Raw genomic sequence first — 24,674 nt, forward strand, 5'->3', positions numbered from 1 at the left:
TTAACGATTAACGCAAATAAAAGCATATGTCGTGCTTTGAGGGTACCTATGTGTTCAAAAATGAGAGGGTACCTGTGATATAAAAATTCAAATGAAGAAAGGTAGCCTGTGCCGCTGCAAAACCGAAAGTAGGGTGTTTTTATGAATTTTCCATTTGTTTTGACAATATACTGCCATTTGTCCGAAGATGATATGTATATGAACATATTAAATATGTGTGATGCATATATAATCAAGCCATAGGTTACAAAAGAGGGTACAGATATGGATATGCACCGTGATCATTGTCATAGAACTTTATAAGTTTCTATGACAAAAACTGATACCTTTTAGAAATTGAAATACCCGTTGAAACATAAAGACGACACCCAACCCACCTCATTAAATTTAGATAAAGGTAGTGCATACTACCTCCTATTTTGCTGAAAACCATTTACATGCATACCGATAGCATAGTTACTTAATGTTCTCTAAAACTGCCAGGAATAATGTATATATGACGAAATCATGATTCAAAGCGTATTTTTATCCTGTAAGTAAATGCTCTAAATCAAGTATGTTTACAGTCATTCCAATAAAATATAAAAAAACACACACACAAAAAGACCAAAACAAACACAAAAAAACACAAGAAACGGAGGTAAGAATAATATCTCTTGAACTGAAAAACACGATCAAAACCAACGTTATATAACCAAATTTTTGTGCAAATGATAAGCGTAGTATGCTTCATAATGATTTACACACTTATTGTCTAATAAAATACGCTTAAACGCGCCGTGATTAAGCACAAAAACACACTGGCAGTAACAAAAGTTATCATAAGAACTCCAGGACATATTTTGAGTTATCGCAAGAACTCCGTAACATTTGAAAAATCGGGTATAAATCTATTAGCCCGGGCTTTATGTTTGCAGCTCTCCATAATAATTAGGTAATTAAGTATAGCAACGAAGAAGATCACAAATGAAAAGGTCAATATGTACGAATTAGCAAGTAATTTGGTAATTTTTCTCAAAACTTGCAGATTTTTAAAAAAAAAAGGCGACAAAATATGGACTAAAAGATTTTTTCTGAAACAAAATACAATATGTAGGGCAAGCTTAATTATCAAAGTTTAATTTAGCACCTCAAACTCCCCATTTAAAGTTAAAAATAACCATTTTTTAGGCGAGTTCTCCAAGTATATAGAAAAGTTTTCCACAGAAATCCGTAACATTTTCCAGAAACTCCGTACCAGTTATCATAAGAACTCCAAACAAGTTATCATAAGAACTCCATCCTTCGTGTAACACTTCCTCCCCCGTGTAATCTGAACTTGACAATAGTTTCATATACATATTTCTTATTACTATTCATGAACAAATAATTTTTATATAACAACTTATAATAGGACATTGGACATAAAATTGTTATAAATCAAAATATCAAGCCTTTGCATGTTAAATTTTATTCCCTGTTTTAAACTATGATATTGTAAATAATTCACTTGTTTACATGTTACCTGTTCTAAATTATTTAATCTACAAAAGTACCGTGCTCATTAATAATATCTTTAGCAAATCTGATGCCTTTATCATACAATATCTGATTGAAAATATATTTGTTTCTAGATAAAAAAAATATGTTTGTAAAAAGTGGCATATGTTAAATTTGTTCTATATTATATGTAGAAAGTATTTCAACAAACACTATACTCGTATAAGCCTTTAAAACATCAATCCAGAAAGCATTTAAATCTTACTTATAATCAATTCATTGTACCTATGTTAAAAAACTTTAACAATATCAAACAATGCATTCACTCCCTTATAACATTTACTGCTGCTATTGCTAACTCACCTTCTTAACCATTTTATCTTTAACCTATGTATATAATTATTAATGTCAGTCATATTTTAACCACCTTCTTTGTATGTTCAAGGACTTACTGATTGTTTTATTTTTGCCCTGCCCTCCTATATAAAATCATAAAGTAAGTCATTTAGTGTCTTCAAATAAACAGTAATAGGTGATGGTAAACTTGTAAAACAATGGGTAAATAATGGAAGCAATATTGATTTAACAACAGTAATTTTTCCAATTAGAGTAAACAGTCTCTTTTCCAGTGGCTCATACTATTTTATACTTTCTGCAATTTTTCGTTTAAGTTTAAGTAAATCAATTTATTCTAAATCAACATCAAATATAAAACCTAACAATTTAAAAACTGTGTATCCCCCCATGTAAGTTTCCATCTTGTCTTAATTGATCTAGTACTATATTTCAAAGAGCCTATCGAGACCTCGGTTTTGTCGAAATTTATTTTTAATCCGGAAATCTCTTAAAATGTATTAAACAAATTTAAAGAAGTATGTAGTGATATTTCTGAATCATCTAATAAAAGTGATGTAACATCTGCAAATTGTGAAATTTTATATTCCTCACCATCTATTATAGTACCTTTAATATCTTTACTTTGCAATATTTTTATAGCTAATATTTCTGCACATAAAATGAAGATATACGGGGATATAGGACAGCCTTGTCTACAACCTCGTTTAACTTAAAAAAATATGAAAACCCATTTAAAATAACACAAGTTTCAGTATTATATAGAAACAAAGATATCAATTTCCTAAATATTGGACCGAAATGAGAAGATGAAAGACATTTCTCAATAAATGTAAAAGATAAAGTATCAAATGCCTTTTCAAAATCTATTATCATTGCTAAACCTGGTATATTCTTATCTCTGTTAATTTCATGATATTATATAATAATCGAGTATATAATAATCGAGTATTTCTCCTATATATCTATTCTTTACAAATCCTGTCTGATTCTTTGACACTAAAATATCTAAAACACCTTTAAATCTGTTTACTATACTACCTGATGCTAATTTGTAGACTACATTTAATAAAGTTATTGGTCTCCAATTTTTCATAAAAGCTTTGGCTTGTTTTACGTTGAAATACATGTTATTATACAGAGTTTTTAATTGCTACAAAAGTATTATTTCTGTCAGCAAAATTAATAGCTCTAGCAATAAAATAGCCAATTCTATTCCAAAAGTTTTTTTAAAAGTTTAATAGCCGTAAATCCATCGCAACCTGTGCTTTTATCATTATTCATATTTTTTAAGTAAAAGAAACTCCATCATATTTAAGAACACCTTCTAGTTTTATCATTTCATCATGAGTCAAAGTAGTAATATCACAATTTTCTTATTCTTTATCAATTAAAGATTCAGTCAAATTTACTTTTTATATAGATTTTCTTATAAACAACAAGCATGTATGAGTACTTCTTATTGACCATAAATAAATGTTCCGTTATTCGTTTCTAAATAAGGAATATTTTTTTCAGCACAGTATTTTTTTTATAAATTAAAAAAAATACAAGATTTTTTTACCTTGACATTATGATTGAACCTTGTATTTTACTATGTCTTATCTCATTTAATTCCTCCAGTCAAATGAGACTTACCTGAATTTGATGTTTGGTTGGAATTCTATGTTGTCATTCAGCTACTCGAAGGGATCACATGAGATGCGCGCAAACGTAACCGTGATTATTCAGTACCAAAAGCACAAATATCACAAGTTTGGTCTAAACAACAAACCAATACTTCAGGTGTATGTTGAATTTATATCGGAAAGCTTACGACATAAACTTAGGGAAGGAAATAGATATATCTTAAAGAGAGGGCATATGATCCCTTCGAGTAGCTGTATGACTACATAAAATTCAAACCAAACATCAACTTCAGTTTCTTTTCATTTGGGGAATTCTATTATGTCATACACTACTCTCGTGCTCATATGACACTTTAAAACAACAGAACAAAATATTTTGGTCCCGTAGGAAAGTTAAGCATAGCACACACCTTATATCAGGTGAATTGACAAGATAACACAGCATCTTCAAAGGTTGCCTTTTCTTGCTGAACATCTTTATGATACAACTGCGCAAATGTGTCTGCATTTTTCCATCCTGCTACACTCTACCTATTAATATTTCATGAATAGGAAAATGACAGGCACTGGCCTTTGAAGTTGAAGCTCACCTAGCGCTGTGAGCTTTAAATATTGAAACGTCAATCCCAGATACACTCATAGCAGTTTTTTAACAATCAACTATTAGTACTTGAAGTCACTGCTGCATGTGGTTTCAAATAACTTACAAATAAAGCTTGTTCATTATAACATAATAATTAAGTCCTATTTAAATATTCAGCCAAAGTATTTACAACACATAATCTTGTTGTCTGAATAGATTTTCAACATAACATATGGTACACGCCTTTCTGGCTTTGATTGCTTCAATGAACCTTTATACTGTAAAACATAGAACTCAGAACCTTTCCTTAGATTTTCAATTTTCAACAGTTGAAGGGACCGGGCTCTGGAAGCTTGAGTAAAAGCAATTAACATTGCTAGTTTTAAAGTTAAAAAATTCAATGATAAATCCTGAACTAGAGAAAGAGATTTTAAACACTCTATTGACTTGCTTACATCCCGTGTCTCTTTATATCTTGCTTTAGGTGGACGCATATTAAATACTTCTTTACAAAATTATATAACACGTGAGTGTTTTCCGATCATGAAACCATCAAAAACAATTCCTAGAGCTGATAAAGCACTTCTTTCAGTATTAATACTTTGATATGTTAGTCCAGATTTAAATAATGCTGTCAAGCAATCAAAAATGACATTTACAGCAATTTGAACTGGATTTATTTGTTTTTCATCACAGATCTATAACCATGTTTTGATGTAAACTGAGTATTGATTTTGTGTTGAACGTTTTCATGAGGACATGATTATGTTGGCAGCTCCCTCTGAAATGTTTCTACCTTCAAACGATTGCCTGATAACTGACAAATAACAAGGTTCCTGAAATTTGTTCAACCAATTTTGTGTACCAAGATGCACAAATCTCAATTTTACCTGATCTTCTTCCGCAATGAATACAGAATAATAGGCATTCGCAAGTTCTACTGATGCCATATAACAACCAGGTTAAACAAAATATAATACTAATTCAAATGTATCCATCTTGAAATGATGATATGTTATTTTTTTAATTCATTTTTTTTAATTCAATATCATTTTGTATTCACCAGGATTCTTTTTTAGTACAAGAAAAATTGGGAAAATTAAATCATTGATATGATAAAATACATTTTTTATAACTTTCATTTCATGTAACTTTTGAATTTCGTTATCTACAATCAATGCCTCACTCTCATTAAATTTTGAGGAAAGATTGTGTGTTTGAATAGGATTTTCTGAATTAAAAAACACAATATGACAATGTTTCAATGTTTCACAATGTCCAAAATATTTTCATAATAATTTTGCTCCTATTTTCTTCAAAAAATCTTAATCTACCAGCTTCAAAATTTTGACTTACCAGTTTTATTTCTTCTGCCCCTCCATAGAGTTTTTTTTTAATAATCTGCACTCAAAAATGATGCAGTTTCTAAAGGCTTAAACCCTCTACCTCTGTAACCACGTCTCAATGAGCGACCACCTCTGCGGTATGGAACATATCTGTACCCTCTTCCATAAGGAGCATGACCTTCTTTATCAATAAAATTCATGTCTTGTTTGTCTTTGACATATTTGTTAATGTCAGTTTCATTTCCATACAGGAAATCTGTAAATGGTAAACTGAGCGACGTCAGAGGAACGAATTTTAGATCAAAAATCAATCTTGTGGGATTCTTTTTAGTAGCTTAAAAGATTGACCCAGTAAGGCATTGGATGCCAATTTGAATACTTCAGTATCAGTTTCACCCTGTTTTTGCAACAGATTGACAATGTAAATGGATGGTTTAATTACACAATTCTTAATTGACTGCATCTAAGCATTATCAGTTTGAGTTTGAGGCTTTAATAATCTCCACATACCTGGATTAATTCTTGTTTTTTGGTCAAAGATGCACAGTTTTGGGGTCTCAAAATCCCTTTTATTATTCCGTGCACCGTCTCATCAGGAACACCGTTCCTTGATGATCTGTTAACAAAATCAGCAAGATCTTCATTTACTTTTGTGTCAACCTTGTCTGCAAGAATAAACTTATCAGAAAGACCCTAAAATAATGTCTTCTGTTTCTAAGGTAAAAGTTGAAACTGTCGTGGACAATTTTCATCGTCCTCATCATTTTCACCTATACATGTGTAATCATACCTGTCTGGAATAAAAATTACCATCACCATGATCATCATCATATGAGTCATACTCATGCGCATCTTGGGGACAGTTTTAATACTCATCATAAAGAATTTTATTTGTTGCAAAATGTCTACCTTCAGTATCACATGAAACGTTAGTCTTAGACTTTACAGACGATCCAGATGCTTTCACAAGCTGTTTGTCAGACTTTTTTATGCTTCTTTCTTATAGGATGATGATTCAGGCTGTTTTACACCAGAAATATTTGGCTTCAACGAAGCACCATCTGTTTCGTAACTGTGTTGAATTTTTTTGCAACATGCTGTCCTCCATATTGAACAGCTGACAAAAGAGATTCTCAAATCCAAACAATTTGGGCTTATATATTTGTTACCAAATAAATTGTTTGTAAAAATTATCGGTAGCCAATGAGTCATGTGATCAGGTTATTATGCATGACTAATCTGACCATGAGAAAAAACAATTAATATCGATTATCTAGTATCTACTGGTCATGACTTGTCACAAGGTAATAATTATTGTGATTTAATAGGTTGTGTACAGCAATTTAAGTTATTACAAACCTTATCAAATAATATATGCATCAATTTAATGAATCATGTAGGCTTAATTAATGACAGCCAAATTGTTATATTACATAAGACCTTCAAATGTGTATACCAAAGAATTTTTAGTTAAATATAAAAATATCAACCAAGGCAACTTGAGTTGTTGAGTTATTGGTCAGAAACCGTCATTAAGTACAAGGTCAATATGACATTGACCCCTTGACCAAAAAATCAATAGGGGTCATCTACTGGTCATGACCAATCATCATACCAAGTTTGAAGTTCCTAGGCCTAAGCGTTCTTTAGTTATTGATCGGAAACCGTTTTTACCTATAAGGTCAATGTGACCTTGACCTTTCACCCCTTGACCCCAAAATCAATAGGGGTCATCTGCTGGTCATGACCAATCATCATACCAAGTTTGAATTTCCTAGGCTTAAGCGTTCTTTAGTTATTGATCGGAAACCGTTTTTATCTACAAGGTCAATGTGACCTTGACCTTTGATCCCTTGACCCCAAAATCAATAGGGGTCATCTGCTGGTCATGAACAATCACCATACTAAGTTTGAAGTTCCTAGGCCTAAGTGACGCTTGGTCAGGCTTAGAGACTGTAGATACTTCTACAGCACCTGTAGATAAAAGGTTCGTCTGCACAAGACGAAATTTTAAAGCGCACTGAATAATCACGGTCACGGTTGGCACGCATCTCATATGTGCACAAGAGTAGTGTATGACGTAAAAGAATTCGTTTTGTAAATAAATAAGTCTGTCTTCATTACCAATTGTCAAAATTTGTTCTTTAAAGGATATTTCTCAATTATTTGTTTTTCATATATTTTTTCTCTTTAACCTTAAAGGAGCTGTATTAAATAGTTTTACCTCTTATTTCCATCAAATGTGTTTCTAAAAATAGTTCATTTAATGTCTTTGTTTGTTATGTATACTATATAGTCTATATTATATACTGGTATACAATTTTGTAGTTTTATGTCAACAATTTTTCAGCTCATCTGTCACAAAGTGACATGGTGAGGTTTTGTGATTGCTTTTCGTCCAGGGTCCGTCCGTCCGTAAACTTTTACTTTCTCCTCATAAACTGCAAAGACAATTTCATCCAAACTTCACAACAATGTTTCTTTGGTAGTCAACTTGAAAATTTGTTCAAAAAAAAGTAAATTCCATGCAGAACTCTGGTTGCCATGGCAACCAAAAGAAAAATCTTAAAATATTTTCTTTTAGAAAACCGAGACAGCTATAGCTTAAATATTTGACAGGAAACATGATTTAGTCAGTGTCTACCAAGTTAGTTCAAATAAATGCCCTGGGGTTTTTGGTTTTTGTATATAGTAAAAACTTAAAAAATCCTCTTTTAAAAATCCAAAATAGCTAGATCTTAGATATTAAGTATGAAACGTCGTCTAGTGGATGTGTACCAAGTTTGTTCAAATAAAAGCCCTAGGGTAAAAATTGGCCTTCCCCCAGAAGTTCATTGATTTCCCTTTATGTCTATTGTAAAAATTTAAGAAATCCTCTTTTTAAAAACCACAATAGCTAGAGCTTAGATATTAAGTAGGAAACATCTTCTAGTGTGTGTCTACCAAGTTTGTTCATATAAAAGCCCTGGAGTAGAAATTGGCCCTGCCTCCTGCCTCAGGGGGTCATTACTTCCCTTTATGTGTATAGTAAAAACTTAAAAAAATGTTCTAGTAAAAAACCCATAGAGCTAGAGTTTAGATACTAAGCATTAAATATCTTATAAAAGGTGTCTACCAAGTTTGTTCAAATAAAAGCCCTTGGATCAAAATTGGCCCCTCCGAGGGGAGAGGGGTTCGTTGTTTTTCAATGTATGTATATAATAAAAACTTTCCTTATAAAAACCAAAAAGGGCTAGAGCTTAATTATTTTTCATGAATCATCTTTATGAGTGTTAACAAAATGTTGTATTAAAAAGACCCTGGTTTAAAATTTGCCCTGGCCTATGGGCCTTTATACGGGTGAGCGGTTTCAGGGTCATCATGGCCCTCTTGTTTATTTATTATATTTAAATATTCAAAATCATGTAACAAAACATTATTAAATTTCCACTAACCCTTACAATGACAAATGTGAGATAAACAAATATCTAAAAATACTATTGAATGATCTGATCTTTAACTCACATCAATATCACATTTTCTTGCACAGTGATACAAATCATTTGATAAAAGAAAACAATTTAATCTCCCTTCTTGTATAGGATTTGTACACCTCCATATATTTTTTTTAATTTCTCAATGTTATTCTCTAAAAGGATCAACAAGATCTTTATCTTTAATAATATAAAATAAAAAATTTCTTGCTTTGATATTATTAGTTTCAGATTTATAATTATGATAATCAAGATCTGGGTCTTGAACCAGGTTATAATCTCTACAAATTATGAGTGAATTATTGCCACCAAAGGGAAATTACAGTATCAAAAATACTTTTTTAAAAACTTGGACTGTCAGTATTTGGAGCATATACGAGTAACATTAAGTATCTAGTTTCAAAAAGCATTTGTAAAATAATTAAACTTCCAAATTTCACAGTGTTGTGTTAATTGACTTGATTTTGATATTTGATTTTTTTCTGAATAAAACTGCAACACCATTAGCATTAGATTTTACATGGCTGAAAAAATCCATTCCATTCAAGTTGAATTTTTTTCAACTTCTTTAACGAAATGCGTTTTTTGGTAGACAAAATATATCTTTTTTTTTATTTAATATATTGAAAACATCACGCCTTTTTATGCTATCATTCAAACCACGACAATTATAAGAAAATGAAAAAATATTAAGATAAGACTTTTTATAAAGGAACCCTAATACATTTTTCATTATTTATCCAGTTTCCATGATAACTACAGCTGATAAAAGTAGATATATAAACCCATTTAGACGACATCAAGCACACTGAAAAGCTCAGTAGCAAACATGTGTAGACATATAGAAAATAAAAAACATGTATAACCAGATGAATGTCAAGAAATACATATTCATGCCTGCTGTGGATGGGGATTAAGCTGTCCATCAGGCTGCTTTGTTTTGTTAAATGACATATTTCATTAAATGAACTTTCAGAGTTTCAATACATGGTGAAAAGAAATACTGCTCACACCTTTTCAAATTTGTAAGAATAAAAAGCATAACATTATTCAAAACACAGGCAGAAGCTTTGTAAAAGATCATAAGACGGCATACATGTGTATTAACTTCAAGTTGTTCTATAAGCCTTATTCTTGACAGGAATAGTAAAGTGTCTACTTAAATCCATAGGATGATAGTGTAAATAACAAAAGAAATGTTTAACTTATTTTCCAATATCTTAAGATCCAATCATTAGTATCACTTAATGCTGTTATATTTGCAGGTTATTTATACTGTTTATTTTATTGTTCCTCTATTTCAGAAGAAACTGATGAAGTTTGTATACGAAGAGATACATTTAGGAAAGATGGACAACTGCTCCAAAATCAAGTTTGTGACACCATAGACAAGGTTATGCTTGCTTGGGTCCAAAGACAACGACTTGATGTTACTTTTAACTCTCAACTAAATAGCAAATCCAGTTTTTTAAAAGTCCCTCTTTGAAAAAAGGGAAATATTGTTTTACAGTAGGATGTTGGTCTGTCGATTGGTCGTTTCGTCCCACACTGTTTTCTATCAATAACTTGAAAATAAATAAACTCTTAACCTTCATAGGTTGATTTATACCATGAGATATAACTTATTGATTATTGAGTCAAAGGTCAAGGTCACATTTACATTGTATGTCAAAACGGTTTCTAACCTGTTACTTGACAACTAATGAGCTTTTGGCCCTAAAGCTTTCCAGTTGCATTATTCTTTACTACAAGGTGATTATTTTGATTGTGGGACCACAGGGTTGCATTGACATTGTATGTCCAAACAGTTTCCTGATAACTGAACAAACGATGAGCCTGGTCCCTCAAACATTATAGGCCAGTAGATGGCCCCTGTTGCTTTTGGGGTTAAAACCAGTAACAGTAACTTTGTATGCCGAAACGGATTCCGAGGAACATTGCATGCAACTTCTGATGTGCTTATAAGCAGGGCATGCAATTTTACAACATCTCTTGTTTTTGTTTGTAGTGTTTCTATTTTGGTGTATATGTTGTAAAGTTGGATTCCAACTACAACAGGTTATGTAATCATTAAATAATATTGTATAATATTACTCAAGAAGTAAATCATATATAATCTTCATACATATTTTTCAAGAAATATTAAGGGTTTAAACTTTAACTTAGGTTTAAGTTTAATCATATTGAATATGTTTTGTTTTATAGACATTTCATTCTTATCATTCATTAGTTTAATGTTGATTATAGTTTGTAGAACTCATTGATGCATTCTTTAACAGTAACGACTTTTTACATACAATATATAGAGAAAGGTTCTACTTTCACTCACACTGGCCTTTAAACTGAGTGAGTTACAAGTTACTGATTTAGCATTTACATGATTTATATATATTTGTTAAATGTTTAGTTTGATATTAGTTACTAGTTTTATGGTTACAAATATTTTGCAAAACTTTATTATTTTTATAATCATGATCAATTGATACTGTTGCAAAATTTTCCATGAATCATAATCTATTTTTAGGATAGTTTTGTAAAGCCCTAATGAGCTCTGATTGGCTAAAATTCATTGACCAATCAGAGCAGCTCTGCATTTTACTGGTTCCACACAAAGTTCTGGTTCCCAGTAGTGTGCATAAATACAGGCACTTTAATACAATTTTGTCATTCTGCTGCTAATTTTTGGAAAAGTAACATCTCTAAAAGCTCTCTAAGGTCAATTAATTAATTAAATAATTTATTTGAGCACTTTGGCATTTAAATGAATCTTAGAGATTATCTAAATTCACTAAAACATTTTTGATAAACTTGTAAGTAATTTAAGTAATTATTTTGACAGAATTAATTAAGATTAATTAATATCTTTTCTTTGTGGCAGCCATCTTGAATTATTAGATCTTCATTTTTGTTCATATAGATTAAAACATGGCTTGCTACTATTCAGATTTATTAGTTTAACAGCACAGAATCATTAAGGTTATTTTACATATTTTTATTTATAACAGTATAAACAACTTTCAACTGGTTTAAATCTTTCATTCACTAGTTTATTTTGATTATCATATTTTTGGTTAATTACAAACAGTTTATATTACAGTACTTATTGTCAACTTGTTCAGTTTAAAGTAACTTTTAGTTTAGTATAAATAAAAACTTAGTTCATTAAAAATTTGGTTGATTTGAATTTATTCAAATTATGTTTTATTTCCCTTTGCATTCAAAGGGTGGTGTCATCCTGGCGATTAGATTTTTCCCTATTAAAGAGTACTCCTGAGCAAACTAAGAACATTAGGTAATAAGTAACTATATTCTATTAATAGAAAACATAAGGCTTTTAATTTTCAACACCACAGCACTGGTGCCAAGTGGGATAGAGGTCTACTCCTAGTTTTAGAAACACTTATTAACATATTTTTTCATCACCACAACAATGGTGTCAGAATCGGGATTGTTTTGAAAATAAGTAAATTTTCTCAACTCAAGAGTACATTATTTTTATAGGTAAATTTTTGATAGTTTTGAAAATAAGTAAATTTTCTCAACTCAGGAATACAGTATTTTTAAAGTAAATTTTTGCATGGATAGTTTTGAAAATAAGAAAATTTTCTCTACTCAGGAGTACAGTATTTTTTAAGTAAATTTTTGCATTGATAGTTTTGAAAATAAGTAAATTTTATCAACTTAGGAGTACATTATTTTTAATAGGTAATATTTTGTATTTTTGAAAATAAGGATTTTTGTCAAAGTAAATTTTTGAATACAAAGTCAAATAATAGCAATAAAGTAAAGTCAATAATTATCAGTAAGGTAGGACGGTAAATACATTGACATCCTTCCGGCTATACAGTAAAGGCAGTCCGGCAAGCTGGATGTTATATGGGGTAATCGTTCTATTTGTAATACAATAATAGGAGATTATATATTTCTTGCTATACTGTTCTGGCATCTAGAAGCACAAGCGTGTCACATATGATCCTAGAGTTGTAAAGTTCTTTTCTATCTTCCAGCCAGGCCTATTTTACCTCTTTAATTTCATATAAAGGCCAATTCCCTAAGATTCCCCTACCCAGAAATATAAATCACAAGTACAGAGATCAATAGCAACCAAAGTTATTGATTTATGAAGTACATAGTCATAGAAAAACTAATTTTAACTTTATTTTAAGCGTCCGACAGTGCCTATTTCACAAACACACATTTTAGGCGATATGGTGTGTATAATCAGAAAAACTTATGGTCTGTATTTTAATATTTATTCTAAAATTTTCATTTTAAAAGGCACTTAAATTGGCAAACCACTTTTTGTCCGTACATTGCCTCCGAAATAAAAGAATATCAGAATTTGTCTACATATTGGCTCCGAAATAAAAGAATATCAAAATATGTCTGCATATTGGCTTCTAAATGATAAGAAAAAAGACCTTCATATTGTCAAACCTCGTCAAATAGTCACAGAAAGCGTAATGTCAAACATGACCAGCTGCTAACACTCAAACACAACACTGAAATCGAACTGCTATCCAGAACACTACAAACCAATATTGGCATCAACACGTCAGAAGAAGATGTTTACTTCTACGATTGTTATCCTCCACTACAATTCGCAACTTCATACCAGAGATACAACTACTACCGTGATGACCATTATGCAACATTCAGACAACAGCCGCCACCTTCTTCACATCACAATGACACAGTCAGAGAAGTCCTCCATCTTCGAGAACAAGTCAAATTGTTAGAAAAACGACTACAAAAACTCCAATCACAAAGCAGAACCAGAGAAAATGACTATCCACGTTTTTCTTCACCAGTCAACACATCCAAATTAAACAGATTGGCTTTATGTCATATGCCAAGTAGACATTCGCAGGACCAACATCAAGAAGTATACACCAGAAGACATCAAAACTACTGGCGAGAACCTGAAGACATATACCACCATCAATCAAGGCGCATAAATTCAAACAAATTTATAACAGAAGAAGAGTTTTTACAATTCGCAGATGAATTCAAGCAATCACTGATGAAAGACATATCCAAATGGGGTGATGACAACTACCAAGATAATCACCAGCATAACACAAATTGCTCTGCAAATAATCAAGAAGACTGCAGCCTCACTTCCAGAAGTCAGACTTATCTAGAACCTGACAACAAAGTCATAGAAGACAACCGACTACAGAATCATTTAAACTTCAAGGGACTGATTCGGCAGACCAAGAGTCAGTCCACACAGTAAATAAAAACTACAACAAAATGGCCGAAGACGAACCAGAAGACAGACCACCAACGGCATCGAGCAGAGTAAAAGAAGTGATGTTCATCGATTACATACCTATTCAAAAGACAAATACTAACAATAAAGTTGGAACCAAGGACAGAGTATTCAGTCACAATATTCCCTTCACTTCAACAAAAGATCAAAGACCGATGCCAATGAAAACCAAACGACAACCCTTTAATCCTGAAGAAATTACAGATAACGAAATAACGGATGAAAACAGCAGACCAAATGTTGCAATCTTCGATTGGACAGTCTGCATGGCTACTGTTTACGATAACCTTTCAATAGTCATAAATGATAAAATACCAATAGGCAATAACGATGACGCCAATACCATTACCAGACCACAAGAAGTTGACAAAACAAAACCCGGCGAAGACCATACACCACAAGAAGATGCCAAATACCAATAAGATGACCAATACCACAGACCAGATGCTTGCGTGTATCCGAGACAAGAGAAGAAATCGGTAACTATTCAAATCGCGACTGCGTTAAACTGAGCAAACCCGAGTTTGTTCAAAGACTGACAAATATTATTCAAAACAAGTATAAAAACATTTAGGGTTATAGAAAAGATGCCACTTTTTATTAAGTTTCCTTTTTCAATTCATTTTAAATTGATAAGACAGTAATTTAAGTTAAGTTTAACTGCCATACCGTACCATGCTGTTTTTTTATGTTGAGAAAAAGACTTTTGTATACATATAAGATATTGATATGTTCAGTTGGATTTTTGTTACCATAATTGATATTGTATGATTATTTGTTAACTTTTGTTAAGTACAAGTTTTTCTGTTTGAGTTTTATAAGGCTGCTTTAGGTGTCTTAGTGAATGTTTTTTGTGCTCGTTACATAGAATTTAAGTTTCTATGGGCTTAATGTTTTGAAACATCAAATTTTTGAGTTTTAGAGATTTTCTATAGGATTTAAGATCTATAGGCGTCTGGTGATATGTTTCACAGACATTTCTTTGTTCACTTAAGTAATGATCCTAAAGTAAGCGTTTGTTTACCATATATGTGCATAGCTCCATCGCAGCTAGGTCTAACATATATGCTTTTTGTGTTTTTACAGTGGTGTGAAACTTTGATTTACTTAAGAGTTAATATGTATTTTTACATGTCATTAGACTAACGAGGTTTAAGTTGGATATCATATATTTTTGTTGTTAAGAGATATCTGTTTTACATATGGTATAATTGTTAACCATTTTGATGCTACTTTATTAATGATACAGTATTGTTAATCATCTGTCTTAGCTATATTTCTTATGATTGTATATTAACATGGTGGTGTAACTGATTCTTTATGAAAACTTTTGGCAGAATACAAATTTAAAGTTAAAATCTATTATTGATTCTATTAAAAGGTGATGTTCTTTTCTAGAAAGTGTTCCGTATAAAAATAAAAAGTGATAAAGAAAACTAACATAAAGTAATATATGAATAGTGATGAAGAAAAGTGTAAAGTGTTGATAAAAGTAAAATGAATAACGCACAATGTTAAAAAAATCCATAGATCGTGCATCTGAGTAAATATAATTAAACACGCATCTGAGAAACAAATACCAAATCGTGCATCTGAGAGACAAAATAATGATATCGCGCAACATTTAAATAATCATAGTGCAAATACATTGGGTGCAATGAACATTTAAGGTGGTTGTGCCATCATGAACTTCATATCTTTTATCGCGCTTAAATATCATATCCCACAATAGTGAAAAAAGATTTATATATATTTGTAAATATGTTTAGTTTGATATTAGTAACGAGTTTTATGGTTACAAATATTTTGCAAAACTTTATTATTTTTATAATCATGGTCAATTGATAATGTTGCAAAATTTTCCATGAATCATAATCTATTGTAGGATAGTTTTGTAAAGCCCTAATGAGCTCTAATTGGCTAAATTCATTGACCAATCAGAGCAGGACTGCATTTTACTGGTTCCACACAAAGTTCTGGTTCCCAGTAGTGTGCATAAATACAGGCACTTTTACACAATTTTGTCATTCTGCTGCTAATTTTTGGAAAAGTAACATCTCTAAAAGCTCTCTAAGGTCAATGATTCAATTAAATAATTTATTTTGGGCACTTTGGCATTTAAATGAACCTTAGAGATTATCTAAATTATCTAAAACATTTTGATAAACTTGTAAGTAATTTAAGTAATTATTTTTGACAGAATTAATTAAGATTAAATAATATCTTTTCTTTGTTTTAGTGGCAGCCATCTTGAATTATTAGATCTTCATTTTTGTTCATATAGATTAAAACATGGCTTGCTACTATTCAGATTTATTAGTTTAACAGCACAGAATCATTAAGGTTATTTTTCATATTTTTATTTATAACAGTATAAACAACTTTCATCTGGTTTAAATCTTTCATTCACTAGTTTATTTTGATTATCATATTTATGGTTAATTACAAACAGTTTATATAACAGTACTTATTGTCAACTTGTTCAGTTTTAAGTAACTTTTAGATTAGTATAAATAGAAACTTAGTTCATTAAAAATTTGGTTGATTTGAATTTATTCAAATTATGTTTTATTTCCCTTTGCATTCAAAGGGTGGTGTCATCCTGACGATTAGATTTTTCCCTATTAAAGAGTACTCCTCAGCAAACTTAGAACATTATGTAATAAGTAACTACATTCTATTAATAGAAAACATAAGGCTTTTAATTTTCAACACCACAGCACTGGTGCCAAGTTGGATAGAGGCTTACTTCTATTTTTAGAAACACTTATTAACATATTTTTTCATCCCCACAACATATATCTAAAGAGATTTAATTTGCTTATAGAAACAATGATTGAAACGAATCTTGATCTGTTCCATATAATCATATGTGCTTGAAAGAATTATATTGACTCAGAGTCATCCACACGTCAGATGAATGTTTCGAGTGGGGGAATATAGGATTCATTTTGTCTACCGGTTGGTCGGTCGGTCCACTTCATGGTTACCAAACGATAACAAGGGTTTGGAATGTGGTATTGTAATCAAACTTGGTATATAAAAACCTTATGTAGATACCTCTGTGAGTACTGCATTCGGATCCTTTGGGTCGAGATCAAAATCACCGTTACTAAAAATAGTAAAATCGTTTCCGGACAATAACTAGAGTAAATAATAAAATTTTGTAATCAAACTTAGTGTATAGTAAGTTGATCTGAAGACCCCGGTTGGTATTGCATTTGGACACCCTGGGGTCAAGGTCATTATCACTAGCTGTTACTTAAAATAGAAAAAAAATGGACAAAAACTAGAGTACGAAAGAAGCCATTGTATCAAACTTGGTGTAAAGCAAACTTATGTTAATACCCTAATTGGATTTGCATTTGGATCCCTGGGGATATAGTCAATGTCACCGTCACTAAAAATAGAAAAATGGTTTTCATTTAGGTATGAAATACTGTTTTTAAACTAACTGTACAGCATGATTATATTAAGATCCTGGTTTGGATTACAATTTATTGCAGTAGTTCTTTGTTCACAGTTGATACCTTATTTACAATAGGTTGAGTTAGAACAGTCATTTCTTTAGACTACGTCTTTAATTTTTCAAAAAGTCAAAGTTGCTGGTGGGGTTACACCTACAGAGATAGTACTAGTGTAACTTAAGAGTTAGCCTAATTAATTCGGCGTGAACGTTTTGACCCATTTACAGACTTTTTTTCTTACTGTCAAACCGTTACGCCTAATTTTAACTGTCATTTTACGCACGGAAAATCTACCGGCAACACTATCAATAGTTTGGACTGATTTTTACTGCTTAAACATGAAAGTAACTTCAATGTCCCCTAAAAATCAATAGAATATAAATTCTTTTAACTCACTTCTCCTAGAAAAAATATTAGATTGCACCTGTCTTAACGCATACATGCGATTTATTTCAAATTTGTACAGTCTACCTATCTTTAGCGGTAGTACCTACCAGTGTGACTAGCCGGTAAGTGTGGATAACGCAGGAAGATTAACTTTCAAAAAATATAGGGGAAATAAATATATTCATTATTTTGTAATAAATTAGTTAATTATTAAATACTAATGAAAAAATACCAATGTGTTTAACATAAAATGCAATGGTAGTCAATAGGCTCCTTACAAGTACTGTTGTTTAATTTTTTTTTAATGTTTTAATACATGTGCTCAACATTTATCAATAGGTGGTTTGCCTTTTTGTTAACTGCTAATGACTGCCAATGTCACTCTAGCATACAATACTGACTTCATTTATACATTTATATGACAATTAAGAACGTAAAAGAAATATTGATGGGAACTTTTTGAATGCACATCAAATTATTCAGTATTTGTACAAATAATATTTCAAGAGTTCTTTTTCACAGATTGCCGATAAATAATACCATATTAAACCTACTGATGAAGATTAATGTCTTCTTGACATACTTTATTAATTTACTAAAAAGGAACTTTATTGTGATCCAGCCATATGCTGTGTAACTATAAGGGAAGGGTCACATATTTTAATTGAAATAGATTTTAAATAGAGGATATTAAAAAAAAATGTCATTGAGAAGATAAGAATTTTCAAATGAACAGATTAAGAGACTTGTACATGTTTAAGGTGTATGTCTTGTTGTTTTATACTGTTTTGGTGACACTTTTGTTTGTGTCCCTTGTTTTCTCGTCTATGGTAAGTGTCTTCCCTTTGCCCCTAGTTTTATTTCTTTATTTCGCCCCCTCCCCCTTTCTTGAATTTCCTATCCCCTTCCCATTTGCTCGTTTAGTTTACTTAGAGGCCCTATTAATCATTCATTTGTTTATTTTCTTTGATTTTGATTTCCTTGTCAGTTACCATTATTTCTTCATATGTATCATTTTAGTAAAAAGCCTGACCGTGCTCTCCCTTGCGCCCTGTCTTGTTTTTGTTTAGGATCCTCCTGGGCTCCTTGCCAATGGTTCTTGTTCGTGGGTCGTGTTGGGGTTGCATTCATTGAACGTCACCCTTCCTTGTTCATCTTGTTTAACATGTTTTATACATGTATACCGAACCGTATCAAACACATAATGATTATTATTACAAGGTTCGGCAAGCAAGCAAAGAAATGTAAAGAGTATAGAAAAAAAACTTATCCCACCATCTCCCCGTCTTAAACCCCCACAAAAAACGCCTTAAACTGCAAAACCGAAACATAATTACACATAAGTGCCAAAGACGGCTCTGGTAGGTGCAAATGCTCCATTGCGTCGGTTTAAACATCACTTAAACATAATAATGTTGAAATTTTGAATCAACACCCACAGATGTGTACAAAATACGGAGGTAATCATGGAACTTTCAATGTGACACATTCGAGATGCCGTTCAATGAAAAGCTGGCACTAGATAACATGGAATTTTGTGACAGTCGTTCTAACAGACGACTACAGTAATTTAAACAGACTATCTGTCTTACATTGTTATGTTATTCTACGTCTAAATTACGGTTACTTAATTCCCACTTGCTGCGTTTTTATCATAAACCCCGTCATATCTGTGTGACAATTGCATTTTACTGAGAGCTGTAATTTCTTTAAATAACAAGAATAAAGATCAACAAGGCAAAGGCAACGTTCACAGGCCGCCGCCCCTGGACACACCCAAGCAGGACAGCCAGAAGGCACCAAACAAGTATCTGGAGTGAACACAAGGGCGAAAGGAGTGGGACATGTAATGTGAAATAATATAAACAAAAACAGGCCCACAAGGGAATTAAAGGGAAAATGGCTGTACATGTGAAAAGGTGGGGGGGGGGTAAAAATGGAAGGGGGGAGAGAAAATATCTTCCAACAAGACAGACATCACAAAACATGTAAACATCCAAAAACAAGTAACAATACAGACAAGAAAAACACGTTGAGGAACACAAAGGGGTACCGCCTTGGAATGGTCAGTGGTAGTTAAACCACAGGGAAGTTTAAACCGGTTTTAGGCGCGCCAAACCTCACTCTTAGCCCCAATATGTTCCTGAATGACATGAAAATGTATATAATATTAATCCCCGCCAAGTGAAATTCTAACAATGGCCATGGTTACATTAGACGAAATAAATAAAACACATACAAAATTATGTAAATATGTAGAAAAAGTAACTGCCTAATGACCATTACCAAAGTACTCGATACCTTAAAGGCAGGCAGAGCAACAAGAAAATCACCTACAAGGGCCCAACGAAGCAAGGCAGAAGACGAACATTAAGACAATTCAGTCCCCAAAGGGTTTTAAGAACTGTCCATCATAGAGTCTCCCACTTGGTCCGTCAGATGTAATCAAAAGAGGAAAGCGTAGCGTCCAACTGTAAAAGGGTTGAAAACCAAGCATGCGGTATGCCTTAAAATAACTTGAGAAAAGACCAGTCTGAAATTTCATTTTATAGTGTGAAATTTTAAGGGTTTTTTTCAAATGTTTTAAGTTATTTTTGGTTGCTTTGAACTTCTTCTCCTACGCAACTGTCCTCAATATTGTTTTTAAGACAATAAACTAGAAATTGATATGGAGTCAGTGTAATACAAATTGAAATTCTTCTTTGCTTCATCATATATAGACTATTTATAATATAATTCATTTAGATGTACCTACAATTACATTGTATTTTCGTATGTGGGGAATCAAAGGCAGTTCAGAAATTTCACCTAATGATCACATATGTTTAAAAACCCTACTGTATAATTTCTAATTTGACAATTTTATTTAAACAGACTTAAATGCAGTATGATCTGACGTCGGACATCATAAACTATTTAATTTCTAAGTAAGGTTATCAGAATTTCATTTTTACATTTTATTTTTAATGTTGAAATATTCGTGTGTGAATATAAGAGTTATTCCTGCAATAATTCACACCAATAACATTGTATTATAAGGCTTGCTTATACAATCGATTGCCACCGATACCTGTGTTACACCATGAAATGTCACAATTTTTCCATGACACCGCTTCCAATATGGCCGCTTTCAATAATTTTCAACGATTTAAAAAAATAAAGTGGAATATTTAGACTTCTGTTTGACTTTGAAGTATGATAATATGGAACCTTAAATAAAAAACGGTCCTCTTTCAGATAATTTAGGCTGTTTCTTAAAAACTTTTCTAGTTTTCGCTTCCAACAACTTCTAGTGCATAAAAATGCAGTTCGTGGTTGGACTTGGAAAAAAGACAGCGCCCTTCCAAAATTATCTCGGTGTCTCTTTGACAAGTCTAATTAGACGGACTACTTAAGAGTGATACCTTTAGGTAAATGAAACAAGAAAAACATCAAATAATAAAATAATGAAGGTGGAACAATAATTCATACCGCACCAGCTTTAATTGTATTCAGCCAATATTGGAGACAGTTTAATTTAACAAAGTAATGGAAAACAATATAACACTTAGATAAAGAATTGGCAATTTGAAAAAGTGAGATCCCCGAAGAACAATAGCAAATAAATATTAATCTTTCAAACTTGGTTTAAAGGAGCCGGTTCAAACTGTCATTTTGCTCGCTGTAGTTGAAGATTTGTATGTAGCATGTACATGTGTATTTTGTATATTATATCTTTAATTTTTATTATATTAAAACCTGTTTAGAAAATTAAAGTTAACCTTTGAATATTGTCAATTTTTAATTTGCTAGAAATTTAATTCCATGCAGAACCGAAAGAAGAAAAACTTAACAAATCTTCTTTTAAAGACCCAAAGAGCAAGAATTTGAAACATCTTCTAGTGAGTGTCTTCCTATTTTGTTCGGATAAAAATAAAAGCGGTGGCTCTTGTTATGTTTCTAGAATGCCACAAAACTATTATTTTTATTTACATATTATCATGTTATAAAGCTATTCACCTTGCAGAAGGTTGGTAGTACCTACTTAAATTGTAAAAGAATATGTATTGTATATATAAAGGCATTAATAATGTTGTAATTTTATTTCTATGGCAATTGTAAAAACTAATTTTATCATGGAATCTGTAAATCATTTAAAATAAAGTATTAAGGGTTGAGCCAAACTTTTTTTTAAAGGCAAGTTGAAAGAAATGTGCTAAGCTTTTATGAAAAATAAAAATAAATCGAGTTATAATTTGTGTTATGTGCAATAAATGACTGAGTTTGCAGTATTTATCACCATTTTTGAGTTTGCAGTATTTATCACCATTGTTTGAGTTATGCTGTTAGGAGTTATTATGCATATTTTGGCCTTTTGTAATTAATTTGGCTTGCAACAACAATTTGCAATGTGTGAACTACTTACTTTATTCACTTCATTTTTTTTTACTTTTATTTAAATTTCCAAATTTTTCAGATATCCTTAGGTAGGCTTCTTTATTAGATAATCTAAAAATAGCTGCAATCTTATTGGTCCATAGAACTCATATTCACTGGCTGAATTGGATTTTCCTTGTCTAAAAATAGATGAGACCCCTATTCAATGACAATATAGCATAGACTGTTACTTACCCGTGCTTATTAAAAGATAACTGTTGCATTCAGTTCTTTTTGGCATATTTCTTGATTAAGGTATTATAGTTAAAGGTTAAACGGCAATGATGAGTATAAACTTGAATTACTTTTGAATGTAACGTAGATATTGCACGCCTGACACGTGCGTCTTTTTTTCTGCGCTTTAACGGAACAATGCCAAAGTTGTACATATAAAAGGTTGTACTCTTTGTGGTTTTAAAAATATTAATAGCCGATTCATATAATTAAACAATTACTGACTAGTGAGTCATTGACTATGATGCGATATTCACCGACAGAAGGTCAAATTGACCTAGGCTATCGCCCCAGTCAATATGTCATCTGCCGGGAATAGCACATCATATTTAATGGCACACTAGACAATTATTGTTCAATAATAGTCATATACATTATTTTGAAAATCATATTTTTCATTTTTTTGTTTAATGAAAAATGAAATCATGTTGTGAATAGATGGATGCAGGAGAAATCTACTCTGTATTAGACACTTTGTAAACTGTGTAAATGTTTTGAGTTACATCAGAACTTTTATTCATTTGACTTAATAGTTTGAATGGCCTCCCATGATATTAGAGTTGACAAATAAAGCATTTTGATTGAAAGTTAATATTTTAGTACTTCTTGTAAAAATTGTTAGAGGTACATTTTGCTTTAGAAATGGCAAACATTTGTAGTTGTATTATGATTAAGAGCATGTTACATGTTTTTACTTAAGACAATATCATTAAAATGAAATTATTTGTTATAGAATTAGAAAATTGTAAACGAAGTAGTTTTTTGAGTTCCATGCAAAATACTTAATTACTGATACTGTACTTATTGTCAAGAAGCAACACACGCAATAGTTTACTTATTACATAGATTAGGTATTTTTGCCATTGGGAAACTTGAACAAAAGTTTTTAATGATGTTAAGTTAAGATTTATTATTTAGTTTGTTTTTTATTATATTTTTGTTATAAAGACATTTGATTCATGTATATATTTAAAGTTTTCTAAAGGAAGCGATCAATATGTTTTTAGGCACTGATCGACTTTACAAAATAAATCTATTACTAAATTGTATCTATGACCATTTTTTGAGTTTAGATGAATAGATTTTGGTGGTAATAATTCTAAAAAAATATTGTAGACACAGATTATTTATCTGGTTTGACATTATCTGAAACTACTGGTTGAAAAACTCATGGAAATAAACTGTTATATCCTTATCATGATTCATATAGTTATATTGTATTCCAATTCATGACAGTTGATAGTATCGAGTCTAAATCTTGTGATGATTAGTAGTCCTTGGTCATTTGTGCAGAAATTGGTACATGTTTGTACAAACTGGTTAGTTTTTCAAGAATACTAATTAGGATGAGCATGACAAAAAATATGTTTAAGCTGCATTCCTCCAGATGAGCCAACATATTTCATGAAAACAAAACTTGAAAAGAATGTAAAAAGATTTAAAGGGAAGTAAAATATTTAAGATTTAAGTAAAAGTTATTTACATGTTACGGGTGATAAAACACTGACTTTGTAGTATTTATCACCATTGTTTTTACTTCGTGACTAAAGCTGTAATGGCCAATTTTGCATATTTTGGCCCATTTTTTATATTAATTTACTTGGATTGTAAGTACCGTTTGCAATGTATAAATTGCATGTTCACTTGACAATATTTTACTTTTAAATACATTTTCAATATTTTTGTGAAATTAGTATGAAACTGTAACCTTACTTGCAGCAACAGATGTGCCAACACTGCAGACCATGACCAACTGTTACATCTGTGCTCTCTCATTATGGTTTGCACTGTTTGCTATTCAGTCATATATCTTAAAATTTTCTGTAAAAAGGGGAATTGATGGTTTTGTTCAGATTGAGAATGGACAAGTCCATTTAAGATATTTAGCATGGTAAGGGTTAATGGAGGTGTTTCTCAGGGACGTGTTTTGTTATGCAATCAATGTATATAACTCCCAGTTTAAATAGCTATACTAACATCTAATACTTTATTAATTTTTTTTTATTATAATGATACATAAAAGAATATGAAA

The 24,674-nt window shown here is 31.4% G+C and overlaps 1 protein-coding gene across 1 annotated transcript in view; it reads left to right on the forward strand.

Moving 5' to 3' along the window:
• LOC132721361 (uncharacterized) overlaps positions 1 to 21,904 on the forward strand; it is a 143,726-nt gene extending 121,822 nt beyond the window's left edge. Inside the window, exon 29 of the mRNA XM_060705648.1 lies at positions 10,168 to 21,904. Coding sequence (XP_060561631.1) covers positions 10,168 to 10,349 — 182 coding nt within the window. The 3' untranslated portion in view covers positions 10,350 to 21,904. The remainder of the gene's footprint in view (positions 1 to 10,167) is intronic.
• The last annotated feature ends 2,770 nt before the right edge of the window (positions 21,905 to 24,674 follow it).

The sequence above is a fragment of the Ruditapes philippinarum genome, unplaced genomic scaffold (assembly GCF_026571515.1).
Source record: "Ruditapes philippinarum isolate M1 unplaced genomic scaffold, ASM2657151v2 ctg197_1_1_1_1, whole genome shotgun sequence".
NCBI lineage: Eukaryota > Metazoa > Mollusca > Bivalvia > Venerida > Veneridae > Ruditapes > Ruditapes philippinarum.